Source organism: Cylas formicarius, unplaced genomic scaffold (assembly GCF_029955315.1).
Source record: "Cylas formicarius isolate icCylForm1 unplaced genomic scaffold, icCylForm1.1 PGA_scaffold_8__14_contigs__length_24414737, whole genome shotgun sequence".
Classification (NCBI taxonomy): Eukaryota; Metazoa; Arthropoda; class Insecta; order Coleoptera; family Brentidae; genus Cylas; species Cylas formicarius.
In genome coordinates, this window is record NW_026844361.1 from 21,739,415 (window position 1) to 21,760,742 (window position 21,328).

Consider the following 21,328-nt stretch of genomic DNA (forward strand, 5'->3'; position numbering starts at 1 on the left):
TCTGCCACGTCGACAACGGCCCTGAGGCTTTCCCTAAGCTAGCAGACCATCCATTTTGTGATTGCCTAGGTTCTAGAGTAAACTGTACACGAAAGACGGTGTTTGGGTTTGATTTCATTAAAACGCGAAAGGATTGTGCGATAAGAAAATTCAAAGTAATCCTTCTCACACAGATAATTTGGGTAATGGCCGCTCTTGAGAATCATGTAATTATTTTGTTTAGTGAGTTCATAAGAAAAAAAATACTTCTTCCGACCGGTAGCTTTTAAATTGCAAGCAAAAGAAAAGCATCCTGATGGTCTTATTGGTTGATAGCGAGATGTGAAATGATTCAGGCATGGGCATATTGAATATATCTTCTCAACATTTTATTGTGTTGACTTCAAAAGTTACGGCGTAATAACGAGTAAAAAATATTATTTTTTGAAATATTACTAAAAACATTAGGTTACATTTCTTTTATTTAAATAGGTCTATATAAGTAATAGTTGGAACAAGGTAGTTTCATTGTTTACCATTATTGGTAACCATTAGTCATCAGCATCACGTACGAGTAAGATCCCTTTATAATCTGGAATAGAACATCTACGCTTCACGAAAGTGGAGCGATTAAATTCGTACCGCCAGAGCAGACTGCATGGTCATCGAGTCAAAAGGGCCGATCGTCAAAGTCAAAGGCTTCTGGGTCAACTTGATCATCACCAGTACCACCTTCTTGGACGATTCGTTCTGTTCGTACCAAGGACACTGGTACAATGCATCAGATAGGGCGACACTCTGCGAGTATAAGTACTATGGTGAGAGCAGCACCTACGTGTTTCTCATACCTGCATTTTTATTTCGTCGGCTGTCCAACCTAGCATGAAGATTTGCAGTAGAAGGTAACTCAGGTACGATGCCGATGACAACAGCGTCTGGGATTCGTACTGTAAGGAAATTTCATGCTAGACTCAGAAAAGTAGTAGTAATCGATATATGCTCACCGCGGCTAGCTGAACTGAGAGAACGGCAACGTTCAGTGACTCGAATAAGTACTCGAACAAGATTAAGTATTTTACCAAATCGTTTAAATCATGGATGTAACTGAAACAATTAATACAATAACTACTAGTGACGGAATTGAATAATACTGACAATTTCAATAATACAGTATTAAATGTCGGTAATAAAAAATAGCGCTGAAGCCAATAGCACATCATAGAGACACGATTCAATCGAAAAATAAATAAAATAAAGAAATTCTATGTATAATTTTATAAATTCTTGTGTTTTGCGGCGACTCGTTGCGATAAATTTCAAAAATGTAATTACAGAGCTAAAAAATTCTTCACTTGCTTTCAGTAAAATAAACTAAGTCTGTAAATGTAAAGGTAATATACAGGGTAGCTCACTACTGCTGAATTATTTTATAAAAATTTATTTTGTCAAAAAATTTTAACCGCAAACGTGCCTCATATCAAAGTGGTGCATGCAATGACAATGGCGATCATTATACAGTGTTTTTCATAACCCTCTCACAGTACCAAACTTTGTTATATTAATTTGTGAATTTCTGAAAAAAAAATCATAGATATTTCAAAAAATTTTAACACTTCGTCTTTTAACAATTAATCACCTATATGGTAAAGGGAAACAAGAATTATTTCACTTCAAAAATTGCTATTGATTGATTTCACACTTACAGGGTATTCAAAAATTTCCCACCACTTCCGTTTTTTGAAATCTGCAACTTCGTTTTTTTCATAATAATTTATTTTTATTTATTGTTATGTTATTATTGCATATTTTCTATCAAAAGTCAATCAATCCCTGACTAATCTAAACCCAGAAGGGAGCCTACCATGAAATTTTTTCAGAAATCCTAAAAGAAATAATATATGGGAAATGGTATATGGGAAGTTAGTTAGTTGGTCTGAGACACTTGCGTGAATGTATGACAATGTTATTTTCATTGCACACTGCATTTTCGTACAGATTACTATTGATTTTTTTTAACAAAATGTGATAGAGATATATTTTTACAAGATATTTGCTTTAAAGGGCTTATCCTACGAAAATTGTTTTTAACATTAGAGATCCAATTTTGAGAACTTTAAAATTAATGTTTAACTATCCAAATAATTTTAAATACTTTTTGATAAATCCTAGAATCCTAGTAGGCACACTTTTTTTTTCGTGGGTTTCATTTATTATACAAAACTCCGTAGAACGAAAACATATAAAAAACTTATGATCATGTCATTCATTTCTCCCGTATGTACTATTACGTAGTAACATAAAAATCCCTTCGCCTTCACCACCCAGCATCAGTCGATATGTTGCTATGAATAATTTAATACATGCTTACCCGATAACGTCTAGGTGCTGCGAAACCACTCGTTTAAGGCTGAGGTCAACATCTACATCCGTTCCGATTTTCCTCATTCTAATCTGAATCTCCTGCAAAGCATAGCTGGCGAATATCATGCACGTCAGTGTGATACTTTTGGTGGCTAAAGTCAGGATGGTATTGAACACCGACAAGCATTCATTGACGAGAATGAATGCAGTCGCTGGTTTCCTCGTCGTGAGTCCAAAGTAGTACAGATCAAGGATGAACGCGATTTCGGCAGTCCCGTTTCCACCTGAGTTGTATTTCGCTATCGCCACGTTACGCCATATATTTTCCAAAATAACGGCGGACCCGGTGCTCGCCACTGCGAGACCTAAAGCTGTACTGACTAATTTCCCGGTTTTCATCAGTCGCGAATGGAGCATCAGAATGTCCTCGTCACCGCAGCTGGCAAGACGATTTCCTCGGTCCTCAATGTAAGATATAATTCGCCTGAAGTTGATGGTATCGCAGACCATGGTAGCGTAAAGGGTAGTCAGCATAGAAATAATATACGAGAGTTGTCTGAACTCTATGGAATTTTCCGACAAAACACTCAAGGTGAATTCTATGACAGCCGAGGCTACGAAGAGCGTGCAGTAGAACTTGACGAAGACGCTATAGGCGATGTATGCTTTCTGCGCTGCAGAATTTCGTGTGATCGAAGACGCGCGCCATATTCCGGTGACAACCATGAAACGTTTGGGGAAATCCAGGATGGAATTCTGTGGCCGCTCGCTACCAGTCATATTACCACCCCACTACGAAATGCACACATATCAGACGACTGCGTCATTCATATAGGACAGCCTCAGGACCTCCCCTTTCACACGAATCTGTTATTATTTACACGATTCATAGGACAATGCACGTTTTCCGCCGCAACTGCCCTGTAATTACGTGTGTAGCATGTCGACAATAGTTGATAGTAGACTTGTGGATATTCTGTGAATAATTCATAGCTTGCCAAGAAAATCAAACGATTCGCTATCTTGAAACATACGAGTGAACACCACGCGTTACTATTTTCGATGTACTTGGGTCGCACCACATTGGTGCGTTTAAAAAAAATGGAGAGATGTGCTCAGAAAGTTAGAAGAAAAGACATATCACAACCTTTGCACCTCTTGAAACAATATATAAAACTACAACTAGAAGTCATTCCCTTAAAATTTAGATTATTTCGATTTTTAAGTTAATCACTGTGGACAGATAACCGCTAGAATTAGATCCCGTTTGAAACAAAAAGTGTAAGTATACCCACAAATAAATTATTACTTGCAATTATATATTTGTATTCATTCAGACCGCTTTTTTCTGGATAAGCAATATCCGAGTAAGTTTGAACTAAACACAAATAAATTAATTGTATCCAAAGGTAAGTAAGAAATTAATGACAGTTCTATGACACTATCAGTAAATTACCTAGAAGACCAATACGGATTAGACGTCAACGACTACCTGCAATGGAAGTTTTAAATAAGATGTGCTTCAAAAAGCGAAAGAACTTTGGACCATTGTGGATAGTGAGATACTTAAGCCCATGACAATATCAACGTACGAGGTTAGCGCCAAAATTTCCCGGCCTGACATAGATGCAGCTCCAGTATCACGATAAAACTTTGTATTCTTTTAAATATATATCTTAGTGGGCTGCGAGAAAAAAAATTGAAGTCTTGCGTCAAATAGTTTTTTATTTACAGCAATTTAAAGAAGACGTGTAAAATTATTAAAGAAAGCCTGAATGGTGTGTACGGCCAAAGTTCTCGTTCGTATTCTGTAGGGAAAGAATGTTCAAAATGTTTTCAAATGGGGCAGGAGTCCCTTGAACATGATTGAAGAACTGGTCGACCAGTGAAGGTCATAACGGAAGATATTGTAGCGATTGTGGAAGAGGTGGTATTGAATGATCAACGTTTAAAGGTCAAGGAAATCTTAGCAATTATTAAGCTTTCTGATACAAGTGTTTGTCGAATCCTGCATGATAATTTAGGTATGCATAAGGTTAGTGCAAACCTTTCGGCTATTCAAAAACAACGCGGGTCGGAACCGAAGCCTGTGATTGAAACTATTGTGACGGGAGATGAAACTATGGTTCTCTATTATGACCCTCCATCGAAAAAAAAATCAATGGAGTGGCGTCGTAAGGGTGAAGCACTTCCAAGAAAATTCATATATATACACCTGTGCACTGCTGGTGTTGCACAAGATGCCATTTTAGAGTCTGGGTTCCAACAGATAAATCATCCTCCCTATAGTCCAGATATGGCCCCCCAGCGAGTGTTATTTGTTTGGGTATTTGAAAAAGGACTTATGTGGACGGCGGTTTAACGACGAAGGTGAGTTAAAAGAGGCTGTTTTAGTTTATTTTGCACACAAACCAAAAGTATATTTTTTCAAAGGGATTGAGTTGTTAATAAAGAGATGTAATAAGTGTATCGAAGCTAAGGGGGATTATATTGAAAAATAATAAAAAATTATTACTCTATTTTGTTACTTTCATATCCAGGTCGGGAAATTTTGGCGCTGCCCTCGTATGCGTACGCAAAATTGGTAAAATTGGTCGCCCGACCAAAATTCAACTTGTCAGCTTCGTGAGTGTGAGTCTAGCTAAGATATTTTGGATAAAAAGAGTGCATGCACGTTTCCGCCAGAACATGCAACTTGTAGCCAAGCTTAAATTAAGTAAACAGACAAATAAGTATCAAATTGGTGGTAGTTCTTGAACGTCAGATCTTGAACTGAAAGAAACTACACAAGCTTAATGCACTGTAATCAAAAAAAAAGTCGACTATTACACTCCTCTGAAATTACTTAGGCAACCTAGGTATATCTATTTATAATTATTCTTCATCAGAGTAACATAAGAGTAAGATCCCTTGATTACCTACAATAAGAGTTGAAGTACGTTAATAAAAAATGCATTCTAGTGAAGGCAGTACCGCCAAGGCAGATTGCATCGTCATCGCACCGAATGGTCCGATCGTCAACGTTAAGGGTTTCTGCGTTAACCTGGTCATCACCAGTAGCACCCTCTTGGACGATTCGTTTTGTCGGTACCACGGAGACTCATACAAACCATCAGATAGTGCGAGACTCTGCGAGTGTAACGTAAATGGTGGTACAAGTGCCACCACTATATCGTTCTTCTTACCTGCACCTTTATTTCGTTGGTGGTCCAACCCAACATGAGAATTTGCAACAGCAAGTAACACAGGTACGAAGCTGTAGGCGGCATCAACTTCGGCTCGCACTACGGACGGAAAAATCTAAGACATTTTCAGCAGACGTTCTTCCGATCTGCTTACCGTGGCCAGCTGGACCGAGACGGCAGCAACAGTCAGCGATTCGAATACGTACTCGAACAGAATTATATGCTTAACCAAATCGTTCAAGTCATCCACGTACCTAAAACGAAATTCTTGCTGTTTGCTCAAGAAACACCGTGAAGTTACCGTGATTTATTTGTTCTCATAAAATATAAGGCAACCCGAGCTTCTTCTATTAATAGCAAAAAACTTGGGGGTGATATTAAACGTCTCACTACATTTTTTTATATAAAATTGAATCAGAATCAAAAATCCAAAGCACAGAATAAATTTTTGAAAATCACTTCTAAATATTTTTGTTTAACTGAATTAAAGCAATTAAAATAAAACTGTTTATAAATCTTATCTCAATACTTAGTCTAACACTAGTGCAGTTCCAAATTAATTAGTATGTGGATTGACTTCTATGAAAAAAATGGTGTAAAATACCATTAAAACCAGAAGTAAATTAAAAAGTATATAGAATATGCTATATATACAATATAGAATCTTTTTATCTTCTCAAATCTTACTTAACTTTTAGATTTCAATCAATTCATTCAAATGATAAATACTTGGAGAAGGTATCCGATGTCCCACACGTATCAATTTTAGTCCCACTGCTTTTCCTTATTTGTACTTCTGGCATTTTGAGCTTTAAACTTTAAATCAGATGTCTCAAGGCGACAACTTAAAACTTAATCCAAGTAAATCATGTGTTATGGTTTTTGTAAATGATAAGAATGTTAACTTCATAGAGAACAAATTAAATACAGCGATCAGCAATTCAAAATTCAATTTTATGAATCTGGGAGTTATCTTAGCAAATTCAGATTCAAAGAACAAAGAAAAAATATTTCAAAAATCCTTTGCTTCCAGGAACGTTTTCTATAATAATAGACATATTTTAAGTAAACAAACGAAACGAAGTCTGTGCGAATCTGTGGTTCTATCTGATTTGAATTATTGTGACTTTGTCCATGGTTTTTGTTTGAATCAGGACAGTATGACATATATCACAAAACGCATTAGCTAAGAATTCTAGATTCCTCTATATTTAAGGTAATAAATAGTCCTAATTCGTCGGTTTCCATAAAAAACCGCTAAATATTTCGTAACAATCTCCACAATATTCCAGATTCCGTGCCAACTTCGTTGGAATTTCGCCCGTCGTTCCAATTATAATAGTCTTGATCGTCCTTGCACCCCAGCTCTACTTCATGTCCTCAGCTCCTGATGTTTCTTGTCAATGTTAGTGGGGGAAGGTACCGAAATGTCCACCAGAGTAATATTTCGTTGGCTCTTGTCATATATCATAATGTCTGGTCTGCTGTGTTGTACCAGTCTATCTGTTTGTATTTGTCTGTCCCAGTAGACCCTGTAATGCATATATTCTACTACTGTTTGCGGCATGTACTGATAATACGGCGTTTTATCTTTTATAAGGCCGAGTTTGTGGCAGATCTCGTTGTGTATTATTTTTGCAACGTCGTTGTGCCTTGCCGTATACTCGCGCATCCACTAAGAAGATGTTCTATGTTTTCGTGATCCTCGCCACACATACGACATCTTGTATCGGTTATTCTTTCGTCCTTAACGATGTATTTCAGGTAAGATTTTGTAGGGATGATTTGATCTTGTATTGCACATAAGAATCCTTCGGTCTCTGGGAATATGTTGCTTGATGTAAGCCATTTCATCGTAGCTGGGGCGTCGATATATTCGCTGCTAAGAAGGTGGGGGTATCTGCCATGCAATTCTTTCTCTCTCCATCTGCTTTGAAGGGTGGCGATATTGTAATCTTGGTTACATCTGTATTCCCTATTTTTAAGGTTAGGTGGCGATAGGCTTCCATCCATTTCGATAACAGGTCTATGCGGCGCCGAGGACGTCTCTTTACCATAGAAATACTGTCTGAGTAACTCCACCTGGCTCTTGTGGCGGAGGCGTATGTCAGTGATTCCCCTCCCGCCTATCGCTCTAGGCAAGTGGAATCTCTCAATGCAAGCTTTGGGGTGATGTTTACGGTGTTTTGTAAAGCAGACTCTTGCGATGCGATTGAGTTCATTGAGGTCGGTTCGGATCCACGGAACAACACCAAAGCTATACGTAACAACTGGGACAACATAGAATTATATTATTATTATTATTGTTGTTGTTATTATTATTATTATTATTATTATTATTATTATTATTATTATTATTTGGTATCTACCCGCTAACTAACATAAAAATTTGAAGATTTTGGAAAAATTATTATTACTAATTTTTTTTGTAACCTACCTCTCAAATATTAAATATTTTGGTATATCACACCTTCCTTTGAAACGTAAATTAGAGCTACTATTTCATATGTTCATTAATATATTGATATAACATAGCTTCTTTTTAAACGTTGATTACAACTATAAAATTAAATTGTGTTCAATTGTCAGAGAACTTCATCAGATATACTACTGACGAAAACAGCTCTTATTTCGACCATTTCAACTTCTTACCCAATCACGCGTTGATGCTGAACAATTAGATGCTTCAGGCTCAGTCCAACGTCTTCCTTTGCGTCGACCTTCCTGAACCTGATACGTAAAGCGCTCAGGGCGAATGCTGCGAAAATCATACACGTCAGCATAATGCTCTTCACCGCCAGAGTCAGCGTCGTATTAAATACGCAGACAATTTCATTGACTAGAACGAAAGCAACGGCGTGTTTGCTTTTGTCGATTCCGAAATAGTAGACGTCGAAGATGGTGTCCACTTCGATCGTATCATTACCGCCAGAGCTGCGTTTGAGGGTCGGTAAGTTGCGATACAGATTTTCCAACACAATAGCAGTTCCGGTACTGGCAACGGTAAAAACCAAAATCGTGCTGACGAATTTCCCGATTCTAAGATGTCGGGAATGCAATTTCAAGATTTCCTCGTCGTCGCAAGTAGACAGGTGCGTTTCTTCCTCCGTTATGTAGGATATTACGCGTCGGAAGTTATCCGTACCGCACACCAGCATGGCATAGAGTACCGTCAGCATCGGAATGACAAACGACAGCTGGTTGAGCATCCTAGAGGTTGAATTTTGGTTGTCAAGGTCAGCGCGAACTCCGCGAAAGCACATGTCACGAATATCATGAAATACAGTTTGACGAATGCGCAATACACTGCGTATAATTTTCGTAACTTGGGATTTGCGGTAGTCCACACAGGCTGCCATATTCCAGTGATCATCATGAATCGTTTTGGGAAATTTAAGATGGATCGGTTTAAAAATGTCGGGATCATGATGACGCGCCCTGTCGGACGTGCACAAGGAATTTGTGACGACTGCGCCGTTTCGTCTTTTTATAAGGGCTACAATACTTCGGAGGCATATGTTATCATAATTTTTGCGATAATATAGGTTTTCCTTAGTCGCTACCTTGTAATTACGGTTTGTGGTTTTATTTATATATCCGCTTTCGTATGGATGATTGTCAAAGGAAAGTTAAGGGAGGAGCCTGTGTGTCACGATATTATTTGCGCCAATTGTTATTCGCTGTAGTGACGAACTAAAAGTAAGACATGGCGGATCTTCCCCAGTTAAACCACCAAGTGGTTGAAATATTTTGGACTAAGACAAAAGTTTGACGACTGGGATGTGAGGCAAGTTTTGGATTAGTTTTATCCGGTATATCCATTTAATTTAAAAACAATTTTTAAGATTTTGTCGGAGGTAGTTCAAAAAACGTGATTTATGGGATGGAAACAGATTCAAAAATCTATACTATGTCAAATTTATTTCGGGTTATACAAAATCACTTCTAAATGTTTTGTATTGTTCGGTATAACTAGAGAAAAAGTCAACTAACTATATTTTAATTAAGAAAGGGCTCTATTTTTGTGTGTACACACTTACAAAAACATTTATTCTAAAGAATAACCAATTTATTCTTAAATTTCAGCTTTGTTTTACCCCCGACTTCACCAGAAGCCTACTTCGATATTTTAACATAAAATCTGATAACGTGGGATAGCTCACAAAATCGCGTTAATAGTAGACAGGACACCAAAAGGTAACTAAAAACCAAAATTAGATAATACAAATCCTTTTTTTAATATATTTTATAGTGCTGTTACAAAGCTTAAAAATGTAGTGCTAATTTCTCAAGGAAAGTGAACAGAGTGCGTTGTGTTTTATCACACCTTGAGCTTAGAACCATCATTGCGTGACATTCCCACTTCTAGACACAGCATTTCATTAAAGAAAAAGATGTCCAAACAGTTGTAAAAACTGTTTATAATTCGTTACTTAATCAAGAACCTAACACTAAGGTTGCTGGAAATGAATTATGTGATTTGGCTAATATAACCTTGACTTCTGTGAAAAGAATGGTGTCAAATCTTATTGAAGCAAACAGGAAGCTTAAAGATTTGGGTTTCAGCAAACGTTTTATTGAAGGGGACAAAGACGGAGTTAAACGGACAATTTATGAAATTTGCAAACATAAAGCGGTACCCACACTACTATTAATGACGAAACCCAATTAAGCTATGGTTAATTACTAGCCTCCGGATATTTTTGTCCACAATGTCCACAAATATCACAAAATACGTAAGAGCGATTATAAAATTGCCGATATGAGTATATAATATCGTTAAGAAATTTCGCAATTTGAATCATTCAATTACTTGATGAGAGATGGATGGCCCACAGGAAGTGATGATTACTTTCATAGCTGTAGAACAACAGCTCCGTCTAATAATTTTTACTTTCCGGGTCAGAAAACGGTTGAGTCCCAAATGCTTTGTGGATTAGCTTTAAAAACATTTAGGACTCATACGGTTACTATCACGAAGATGCAACTGGAGAACCTTTCGAACAGTGATTCGAGGAATGCGGTCTACATTCCCTGGAATAGCTTTATACAAAATCACAAATAACATGAAATTGGAAGAAGTTAGCTTTTAGAAAGTTTAAAGGTATTCATTCACAAGACGAAATAGGTCATACAGCATCAGCATTTTAAGTGCTAGTGTTGTAGATTCAACAAAAAAGGCGTTTGTGGGATGTCCCGGATATTTGTAAAAATTCGGTTAACCATGTTATTACTGAAGGTATATGTAATATAGCCAACATCACCGATCATTTTTACCTGTATGTGTTAATTATAACCTGAAGATGAGATGGCTACTTATGGCCGAAACGTACAAAAACATGTATATACAATGTTTGTTCCATTTGAACGATAAAACAACAATACTTTTATGAATAATACGGCCAGGAAATAGCTATTATACCTGTCATACCTGTTGAAAATTCTTTTAGAACCTTCAAATATATAGTGAGATAAAACCATATACCTGTGAAAACATTAGACCTACTATAGTGAGGGCAATTATATTTTCATAGAAAACGGAATAATCTTCTACGACTAGTTTTTTCGTAAATATATAAAAAGATATTGCCACATTTTGAGAAAATGTTGTCACCAATATGCCCAGATACAAATTTAGAACTGTGGCTAGTTCTTATTAGTTAGTTTTGGATGAAAACCGAAACTGAATGGCAGCCAACGCGCATATTCTCTATTCAAAACTTTTTTCAAAATTCCGACCTCTGTACATCTACTAGGTATATGAGTTTACAATTCACATATATTGGCCACATTATATTTGACAGCGGCAATTTTAAAGACATTTATTTAATAAAGTGACTTCTAAAGCGAAGAGAATTTCAAAACTGATAACAATTTCCCCAAGGAAATATTTAAAAATTAAATAATGTAACTATAATCAACTAAGATAATTTATGGGGGAGTGAGGAATTTACTATTACACCCTCTCATTAAGTTAAAATATTCGTGTAGTTCGTGTTCTTCTTATAGTGTTTATATACATCGGTCTTGTTATTTTGAAGTAGAAAATTCTTTGGTAACATCAAAAAATGTAATAAATAATTAGCAAATAATATCTGTCAATATTTATCACTTAAGAGTGGTTTACTTTACTGATTCTTAATTTTGATAAATGTTTGGTTCTGTTCTCAAAAATGCCTTACTAAACAATTTTTAATTACATAAAAAAATAACGGCACCGGTAATTTGAGATCGCTTACAATCAAATTATAATTTAACTACAATAAAATGTTATAATTAACAAAGACAACTCAAATGCGTTATCGTATTTTTCCAGGTCCGATGAAGATCCCAATATTCCCTGTGAATCCTCCAAACTTGAATAATTCACTAGTGGCTTTTCCCGCAACGATTTTCCTCAAATCACAGGGCGGAAAATCACGCGGGACACGAAACCTCTCATTTTCGTAATTACAGAGTAGAGTGAAAAGTATATGTTCGGATGGGATCCCATGAAAGGTATTACTTCGACGCGACAAACTAACTTTGCATTAACCACAGAAGGTCTAGACCCGTCGTAACTTAAAATCGACGTGTAAGGTTAAAATTAACTGAAGATGTGTTTGGATTTTCCAACCAGAATATAATAATAATGAAACCTCGTTGAGCAGAAACTACTATTCGAGTTCCGATTTTGTTGTATGCTCCTTCTAAGACCCAGGGGACTGGTAAGTAAACATATTTCTTTTGAGGGAGTTTAACTCGTAGTTTGTTAGTCAATTTTTATAAAAGTTTACAATAAACTTCCTCTAACTTTGATCAATCATATCATTGACAATTTTTAAGCAAAATCTCAGCAACCAATTTTTCGCAACATTAACGAACATTACCTTAAAATAGTGCTAAATATCTTTGTTGTTATATGCCTTCACTATTTATGCTACTTTTGTTATTTCTTTTGCGCTCCAATGATGGCTTTATGATTTTCCCTTTTTTCGCTATATACACTTTTTACGGAATACTATATTTATTCTGTATTAATATTCATTTAAATAAACGTTTTTATATATTCATCTGGAATTGGTTGTTTGCTTTAGGGAATCGCATAAAAACGATGATGTTGGATATCTTCCCGAACAAATTTAACATTCTGTATGGTGTTTAAACGAATATAGACTGCTTATTTATTATTATTCTTATTATTGATTTCTTTATTTTTCAATTGATTTGTAACATATGGTACAAACATTTTTTACAAAACTTCTGGATTCCTCCTACGTCGGTTTTTGCTGAGTCGAACTTGCTGACGTTTCACCGTTGGCTTCTTCAGAGCTTGACTGAAACTGACTCGCATTTTACTCTTATATACTGCTTGTATAGTGTTTGAGGGGGGCGGAGATAAATGAGAGATATAAACACATAATTTTAGCATTAATTAAAATATATCATCTACAGGGGTATATTCCTTCACATTTATTTTATAATCAACACACACCACTACTTCATTAAAGTCTCCGATATTCATTACAGACCTTCCTTTCTCGCCTGTACTTGGAAATATGAACCACGCCCGACCGCATCAATCCATCCTGAACTTCTCAAAACGCTTTATGATGACTTCAGGAATATGGCGACTGCCCACCATTAATTGTCCCACCATAGCTAAAATCTACGCTGTCTATTCCACCACTATTCAAACGTTCTACTCTATCGTAGCGGTGTCCTTTGGCATCCAATTCGCGTCCACTTTTATCGACAAGTTCGCGAAAAACTCGGAAGCAGTCTTCAAAGAGGCTTCATACATCATAACTCTAGTCATTATTGAATACGCCTCGATCGTATGCCAGAGGAAGAATATGAGGAATATAATGACGTTTATCTTACACGAAGAACACCATATATTCGAAAACGAGGACGAAGATGTCCGCAAGACCTATCTCGGACATCTGAAGTTCTGCTGGAAATCGAACGCGGTGCTCTTCGCGTTTACCTGTTGCAGCGGCGCAGCCATAGTCTTGGAAAACTTGGTACTACAGCTGGAAGTGCATAAACTGAACCGGGAGCTCAACGAGACCCGTCCAAAACCCCTACCCTTGGATTTATACTATTGGCAGTTCGACCCTGATAAATATGATACGTTCTTACTGATCGTACATGATGTCTGGTTGACCAATACGATGTTCCTGATCGTATCCACCAAAACGATCGTTTTTACGTGCATCATATTCGCGCCCTCCATTATGACAAGGTTGCAGATGAAGTTGAACACGCTGAAGGAAGGGGAGGTTTGGTCCAGCGTGAAGAAACTGGCACGAGAGCACCAGAAGATCATCGAGTGAGTGTTCATAAAATATAGTTTCAGTGTTGACAGATTGATAGAGAATAGTGTTGGTAATTGTCATAAAGCTTATATTCTCATTTCAATTCCATTTTCTAGTATCGCAACTTTGGCAACTGGAGGCTTTGGTTTAAAACAAGACATTATTTCACTTAGAATGATATTTGGTGGTTACCTTAACTGTAATTTTTTTCAATACTTCCAATGCTTCATTTTAGGTTTGTCGAACAATTAAATGATTCTATAAAATACTTAATTCTGCTGGAATATCTGCTCAACTCGCTCAACGTCGCGACCATCTCTGTTCAATTTATAACGGTAGGTTCCACACACCTTTATCTTCTCCTTTCATCTCCTTTGGAGAACCTTGTTACATTTTCATGAGAGTCGTTTTTTTTACAGGACGATAAGAAAATGATAGCAGGACTTGTGTTTTACCTCAGCTTCCTATTCGTGCAGACTTTTATCCTAGGTTGGAGCGCCAATGAAATCAAACTGCAGGTAAACTTCACTTTTCGTATATTCATTTAACGAGTTCTGTTAATTTGATTTTGATTGTTCGCAGAGCACGGCTTTATCAGACGCTATGTACCAGACTTCGTGGTATAACCAGAGCCGGTACATTCAGAAGATGCTGTTGACAATGATGGTCCAAAGTCAGAAGCCTCTGGCGGTGACAGTCGGCCCTTTCGAGGCCATGACGACGCAGTCTGCTCTAACGGTAGTGGCTAGATCTTTTGAGGAACATCTTATCGAATCAACCAAAACAGTTATTTCTGAACTGCCGATACCACCAGAAACTAAATCAACTAAAATACTGTAAATGAGTGTCTTTGTGCATGGTGCAGAGTACAAAAACCCCATATGTACGATGCTTGGGTTCGGTAAACAAAATCAGTAATTTTTATTTGAAAAAAATCCTATATTTACGGGTTCATTTAATCAATAATAATTGAACCAAATAGATTGCTAAATCCAACACTTGATCAAAAGTTGCTATTAAAAATATTGCACTATGATTTTGCCAACAAAATAAATATTTTAAGTAATATAAAAAAAATAATGAAAAATATTTTATGCAAAAGTTGTTTGTATGAATCTGAATATGCAAATAGGTGCTTCTATACAGGAATCTCAAAAGTAAAGTCTGTTCATAGATATAAGAAAGTGACTAACTGATACGAATTAAGGAAAGACCCGGGCAAGCTGTAAGAATGAAATATGGCCGAACAGGTCCGTAATTTGCTTGGAACTTAATTATTTGGGGTTTTGTTACGAAAGATACTAAACAATATTTATTTATTTATGTTCGTATTTATGTTTAAATGTAAAATAAAATTACAAATTATTTTTATTACCTACTTAAATTACTTAAAATTATTCACGTAATATATCAGTATCACTATCGCTATCATCGCCTGTTCTAATTATTATTATTTGTTCTATATTATTTGCAATATGGATGTTCTGCTTTTTCTATATGTTTTCTATATGTTTAACAGAATTTGCCCAACTTTGTGGAGAGATGTTAAAAACTTCGGTTTCTATATGTTTGCGAACATTGGAATCAACACGGGGAAAAACATTGTTACGACGAATGGCAGATTTCAGTTGGTGCCAATGGGATTAAATATGCAGTGGCAAAGTGGAAGCCTTAAAACTGTATGCCCTAGATTTTTTGCATAATATCCTTTTGTAGGTTCAAGCTTTGTAGAACCTCAATTAATTGCTTTTTGGTATAATCTTCTTGAAAATAAATGTCGTTATTATACATGCAGTTGTGAATTGTTGATTGTTGTTGAATGATTATTAATAAACTTAAACCAAAGAATATTAAACACATGACCACCCGTGGATAACCCCTTTCAAAAGCAATTGGTCGCTTTCTTATATCTATGAACAGACCATACCTATATTATTTCATTTGTAAATTTTTAAGAAATGTTTTTGGCAGGTTCCTTCAGGTTTTCGAAGATGTAGTTTCAATAGTCCCTTAGACATCTTGAATAGATTTTTAAAAGTCACCGACAAATTACGACGTTTTTCAAAGATACATACATTTTTCGAATAGAACATGTTAACGTTATTGTATGGAATTACGCGTAATTTAATTGTACTTTGATTAGATCCGCTCTATACCTCAACGGTGTTTGTCTTTAGTTCGTATTTTGTTTCAAAAGTCAGTCAATCCCCAAAGGTTTTTATAGTTAGCATTCGTTTTGAACAAGCTTGACATGGTTTTGGTTTTGTTTACGTCCAGATCATCTAATTTGGACCCCTTGGATTTTTCCCTCCGTGACTCTAAATAACTGAACCTGTACAAACCATAGGCAAATGGCAAACCTTCATTTTGTATGTCTTGTTCTTTTCTCATTTGTTTTATTATTACGTTGTAAATGCATTTTTTTATTTTGATTTCATATTCTAATAAAAGTGAATTTTCACCGATTGCCTGGATCGATTTTTTTTGCGAAACTTTTTTTTACATTTTTTGAAATTTAAATTGAACAGTATTAAAATCGAAATGAAAGAGACTCTCAATAATAGCAGTATTGGTTGATTCGATAAAAAATTTCTTACTTTGAAAAGCTGTATTTTTTTTCAGGTGATGAAGGCTTCATATTCCTACGTGACGCTGATGATGAATAATTATGACAAGCGGTACCAACTTTAGAAATATCGTATGGAACTTTCCAGTCGTTGTAAATATTAAATTTGAGAATTGATTTTTAAGCCTGCGACAATTTACTTATCTTTCCATTTTCTGGCTAAAACACTACGTCAAAAAATTATCAAACACTCAGCGGTATTCCGAAATTATACTCGCGGCATAATAATATGTGTTAATACTTCGTCAATGCTTCATACGCTCCTGTTCCCACAAAAATATTCATATTGATGAACGCTTGGGGAAGAGAAACGCAAGGTCCCGTTTTTCCAATAATTATAGGGAAAGTGAATGCGGAAATGCACACATGCCCTGTAACGTTCCCTGTAATAAAAGCTTGTAGGAGGAGCTCGCATTTTGGAGACAAGTTTTGTTCTCTCAGTCCTCAGTTCTAGGCATACTGGTGCTGTGGTTCAACATAACCTATAGAAAGTTTTTTTTTGCCTATCCAATATTCGTTGACGTTAATTGGTGATCAATTGGGACATATTGTTTAGGTAAATTAGGTAAATTAAGTTCAAATTCCCTTAATATAGATCCGAGCGATACACCCGTTTAAGACCTTCTTAAATGATAATTTATAGCATTAAATAATATTACTATCAACGAATTAAAATTCAAAATATGTAATAAAAAAATGGAAATAAATCAAATAATATTAACAAATTACAATGCATTCTAAAATATTTTATACAATACAAATGCATAATAATTTTGCCCATTACAGCAACCATTAGGTAAAAGTGGACTTTTCCAATTCAAATCATAATTTTGTTAAATTTTTCTTCCAGTCGAGCTATAATTGTAGAATTTTTAATTCGGACATATAACAAGCCTGACACAATAACTAATAACAATTTTTCTAAGCTTAGAAGGAATAGCGAGCAAAAATAGGTGTTCCTACATCCAATTGATACGTAGTTTTCCATTCCTTCATCCATCTTCAAATATCGTAGCTTTTTGGTCACTTTATTAGTCGACCACCTACTATAAGGTATTGCTCTGTAATTGACAAAAAACTAGAAAAAGACAAAGTAGTACAACGCTTACTATTTGCCTGAAAATATTTCCAAAGATTTTAAGCAAGTTTCTTCAAATAGCCGTTTTTATTTCACGTAAAATTTGAATATTTGAATGAACGCTCCTCATGCCTCATCCCGCTCTCCATCTAGTAAGTTATTTAAAATATGGTATCATTAAAGTAATTGTTACAGCATATTGGGTCCCGCTGCTGTGCAGAATGATGAATATAGTCGACAGACGAATCCTAAATTTTTCAAAGTACTGTATGATTTTTGTCGGCATATGGCGACTAAGATTGCCCATCGAAAGCAACACCCTTCGCAAAACGTACGAAATATACTCCATATTCGTCAAAATTTACATGCCGCTATACCTGCTATCGATGTGCATCCATTTCATCCTCGCCGTCGGATCCAAGAACGAAACCCTAGAAGATTTAATGAAAGAATTTTCCTACGTCCTCGTCAGTTTGATAACCGAGATCGTGGCAGTTCTCTGTCAAAAACGCACCTTTAAACAAATCATATCCTACGTTATGGAGGAAGAAAAAGACATTTTAAATTCGAGAGAAGAGGAAACCTTGTACCAATACAAGCGCAATCTGAACTTCTGCATCGCTGTCAATTTGGCGGTCTTCATTTTCCCAGTTTGTACTGCCGCCTCCATATCCGTCGAAAACGGCAGGATCAGACACCAAATAGACCGATACAATAGCGAACACAACGCCACGTTGGACAAACCTTTCCCGTTCGCTTTGTACCTCTACAAGTTTGATAAGAACAACCACCAAATCATAGTAATGTTCGTAGAACGGGTTTGGCAGGTTCTGGTCGTGATTCGGGCGATATCTACCAAGAACATAGTGATTTCTTGCATCATTTTCACGCCGTCAATACTGAAACGATTGCAGATCAGGTTTAGGCAATTGTCGAGACAGGAAGGAGACACGTTCGAACTTTTAAATGATCTTATTTCGCAACATCAAAAAGTTATAAGGTAAGCTACTAAATTATAAAACTCCTTCTGTGGACGTTAGCTGCGTCTATTTCAATAATATCTCAACGTGTCGATTGGTGTCGAGGTTTAATTTGTTTTTTAAATTATCTCATACTAGATATGGGTCCTGGATACCAGCGTGAATATAAGACATCCGAAAACCGAACAATACGCTACACAAATCAATAGACATCTACACATAACAACTAATTCACAAAACTGTAGACACTACGCCTCAAAACAATTCAATTAAGAGATGTACTAAAAAATGTTTTTAAACGACGCCATTTTTCAAATGATTTCTCAGTTTTTGGAACCTGGAACAAACGTCCGCCATGGGCAATGGTTCCTTTTCCTTCAACTAAACAAACACAAAAAAAATGAAGCGCTTGCCAATCTTACATATAAAAAGAGAAGGTGATATTTTATTGTTCTAATAACTTCTGCTCTAACTGCTAACTAACCAACGGCAAACTTGTTACTACAGTACAAAAAAACACAAATTTATCTCCAAGAGTTAATCGCAACGCATGCATTGCTTGGTGGCAGCTGTGGGGCTACAAACAATGAATTTTGGCCTCTATTACCTTGTGGTTGGCAATGCGTTATTGCACGCTATTGTATATCGCGATTGCCCAATACTGTAAGCATTTTTAACCACTAATAGTGAATAAATATTTATTTCAAAATTTTTATTTTACCTAGTTAAATCTTTTTCATGATATAAATATAAAAGAAATAACGAAATAACTATATTATAATTATATCATAAAAGTATAATAATTTTATTATAATAAAATACATAAAATTAAAGTTGTATAATAAAGTTAATTGTTCAGTCTACTAAAGTTAAAAAATCTAATTATTAAATAGAAACAACAGGCAAGAAACAAACAATTGATGTTAACATGTCTATTTTCTAATCTGATAATTAATAATACTAAATTAAAGGTAATATATTTTTTTGTAAAAATTGCACGATGAAAGTATTTACAATAAGAGCGTTTTCTTAAATTTGCCACTAAATATTCCCACTGCTAAGAAAACCAAACAAACAGACGTGGCCGGGGTTATTTATTTTTAAAAAATTCCCTTAGAACATGACACATTTTTTTTATTTATTTTTATTTATTTATTTCGAACAGAACAAATAGAAATAAAGCGTTTCAAAGTCCAATAACAACAAACTTCGTCGTCCCATAGCGTACCAGGTATTTATATATTAGCTGGACCGTGGGCTAGTTCTAGAAGGTTAAGGAATTACGTGCTTCTTAGTCAGCAGACAATGTAAACGATACCGATGACTGAGGTTCAACGAAAAGATTATCCTAACAGTGAGATGGTTGTAAACAAACAGATCGAATTACTTCATATAACAGACATGACTAGACTGAAATATGAAACGCAAACAAACAGACATAACTCTACTGAAATACGAAGAGAGACTACATTAATCTAACATCGCCTAATAAATTGTGTCAGTTTTGGCTAGTTTCTATTCTAGTATAGGTGGCCCTGAATAAAACTCCATTGAAGCAATCGCCAACAGCTAACTGGTGGCAGCTGTGGGGTTAGCAGGAATGCTTGTTGCTCTATATTGCATAATTCTTTCTTTTGTGTTCAAATATATGATTGTTTCAGATATGTCAGCGAACTGAACGACTCGATAAAATATGTGATTTTGTTGGAGTATCTTTTGAACTCGCTGAACGTAGCGGCTGTCTCAGTTCAGTTCATCTCGGTTGGTATTCTCAAAAATTTTTCTCCTAAACTGAAAATGGTTTTAATTTAAGAACAAGTTAGCTTACTCTCCTCTGTTCTACTTCATTTATCTGTTTGTCCAAACGTTCGTTTTGGGTTGGAGTGCGAATGAAGTAAAAGTCCAGGTAAGTCACAATAATACACAAAATCCAACACCTTTTTATTGACTTTAACAGAGTGAAGCGCTTAGCGACGCCTTGTACGAGAGTCTCTGGTACGAACAAAACAACAGAGTCAGAAGGATGATACTCTATATAATACTTCGATCCCAGAAGCCTCTGACCTTGACCATTGGACCGTTTGACACAATGACCACAGCATCTGCAGTCAGAGTGAGTTCAAACATTCGATTGGCGTCAAACGTGTTATGTGTGCGTCGTTTTGCAGATCATGAAAGCTTCGTACTCCTACGTTTCGCTTATGGTTAACTAAAATTCTCATCAATCAGCTAAATAGCTAAGAATTAAGAAATTAGAAATTTGTAGTCTAGTTTGGCATCTCGCTAAAATCGTCTTTCTGGTACCACTTTGTCAATGATGTAGCAATTTATCATTGTGCTCATAAAAAATAAAATTTTATGAAATTGTAGTTTAATAAAAGTGATAAAAATATTTAAAGCGGCAAACCACCAGCTGCCGAACGAATCTTGTCTATTAACATGCCAATTTAATTTTTTTTTGTAATTTTTGTTTTGTTTTTATTTGACCGACCGTCGAACCGAACGCATCACAAACAATTCGAAGTGCAAGACAATTAAAAAAGTGCCGGTACGTGTGAAACCCGCGGGTGCAGAGAATCGACAACCTCCTTCAACGGCCGCACCCTTTCGGAGTCGTCATTATACCCTCGCTCTCGAAACTTTATTGAAACGAAAATCAAAAATAGCAAACAGCTCAAATACAGTCCACTTAGATTTTCGCACATATAATTTTTGGTATGTATATATATATATATATATATATATATATATATATATATATATATATATATATATATATATATATATATATATATATATATATATATATATATTTTTTT

The 21,328-nt window shown here is 35.7% G+C and overlaps 3 protein-coding genes across 13 annotated transcripts; 1 reads left to right on the forward strand and 2 right to left on the reverse strand.

Annotated features, from left to right (window-relative positions):
• Positions 1 to 367: 367 nt before the first annotated feature.
• Positions 368 to 3,137, reverse strand: LOC132706213 (odorant receptor 46a-like). Of its 3 annotated transcripts, none has more exons than XR_009619570.1 (5): positions 2,348 to 3,137; positions 984 to 1,083; positions 832 to 926; positions 622 to 777; positions 368 to 571 (listed from the first exon to the last, which is right to left on the reverse strand). XR_009619570.1 is itself a non-coding variant. In XM_060677408.1 (5 exons), the coding sequence occupies exons 1-5, from the start codon at positions 3,118 to 3,120 to the stop codon at positions 518 to 520; spliced, it is 1,182 nt and encodes a 393-aa protein (XP_060533391.1). In that variant the 5' UTR covers positions 3,121 to 3,137; the 3' UTR covers positions 369 to 517. The 3 variants fall into 3 exon arrangements, 2 of the variants coding, with proteins under 2 accessions (XP_060533391.1, XP_060533392.1); XM_060677408.1 differs by having other exon boundaries at positions 369 to 571; positions 828 to 926; XM_060677409.1 differs by having other exon boundaries at positions 554 to 777.
• A 1,990-nt stretch (positions 3,138 to 5,127) lies between these two features.
• On the reverse strand, positions 5,128 to 9,027 carry LOC132706214 (odorant receptor 49b-like). The gene is made up of 5 exons (XM_060677410.1): positions 8,178 to 9,027; positions 5,680 to 5,779; positions 5,526 to 5,624; positions 5,314 to 5,469; positions 5,128 to 5,258 (listed from the first exon to the last, which is right to left on the reverse strand). Exons 1-5 carry the CDS (start codon positions 8,882 to 8,884, stop codon positions 5,205 to 5,207), a joined length of 1,116 nt encoding a protein of 371 aa, XP_060533393.1. The 5' UTR covers positions 8,885 to 9,027; the 3' UTR covers positions 5,128 to 5,204.
• A 554-nt stretch (positions 9,028 to 9,581) lies between these two features.
• LOC132706212 (odorant receptor 30a-like) lies at positions 9,582 to 21,187 on the forward strand. 9 transcript variants are annotated; one of them, XR_009619566.1, is made up of 8 exons: positions 9,582 to 9,722; positions 11,842 to 12,232; positions 13,035 to 13,839; positions 14,061 to 14,160; positions 14,245 to 14,343; positions 14,408 to 14,563; positions 16,448 to 17,007; positions 17,725 to 17,859. XR_009619566.1 is itself a non-coding variant. In XM_060677403.1 (8 exons), exons 3-7 carry the CDS (start codon positions 13,064 to 13,066, stop codon positions 16,514 to 16,516), a joined length of 1,200 nt encoding a protein of 399 aa, XP_060533386.1. In that variant the 5' UTR covers positions 9,582 to 9,722; positions 11,842 to 12,232; positions 13,035 to 13,063; the 3' UTR covers positions 16,517 to 16,544; positions 17,725 to 17,858. The 9 variants fall into 9 exon arrangements, 5 of the variants coding, with proteins under 5 accessions (XP_060533386.1, XP_060533387.1, XP_060533385.1 ...); XR_009619567.1 differs by having other exon boundaries at positions 16,448 to 17,016; positions 17,725 to 17,849; XM_060677403.1 differs by having other exon boundaries at positions 16,448 to 16,544; positions 17,725 to 17,858.
• The last annotated feature ends 141 nt before the right edge of the window (positions 21,188 to 21,328 follow it).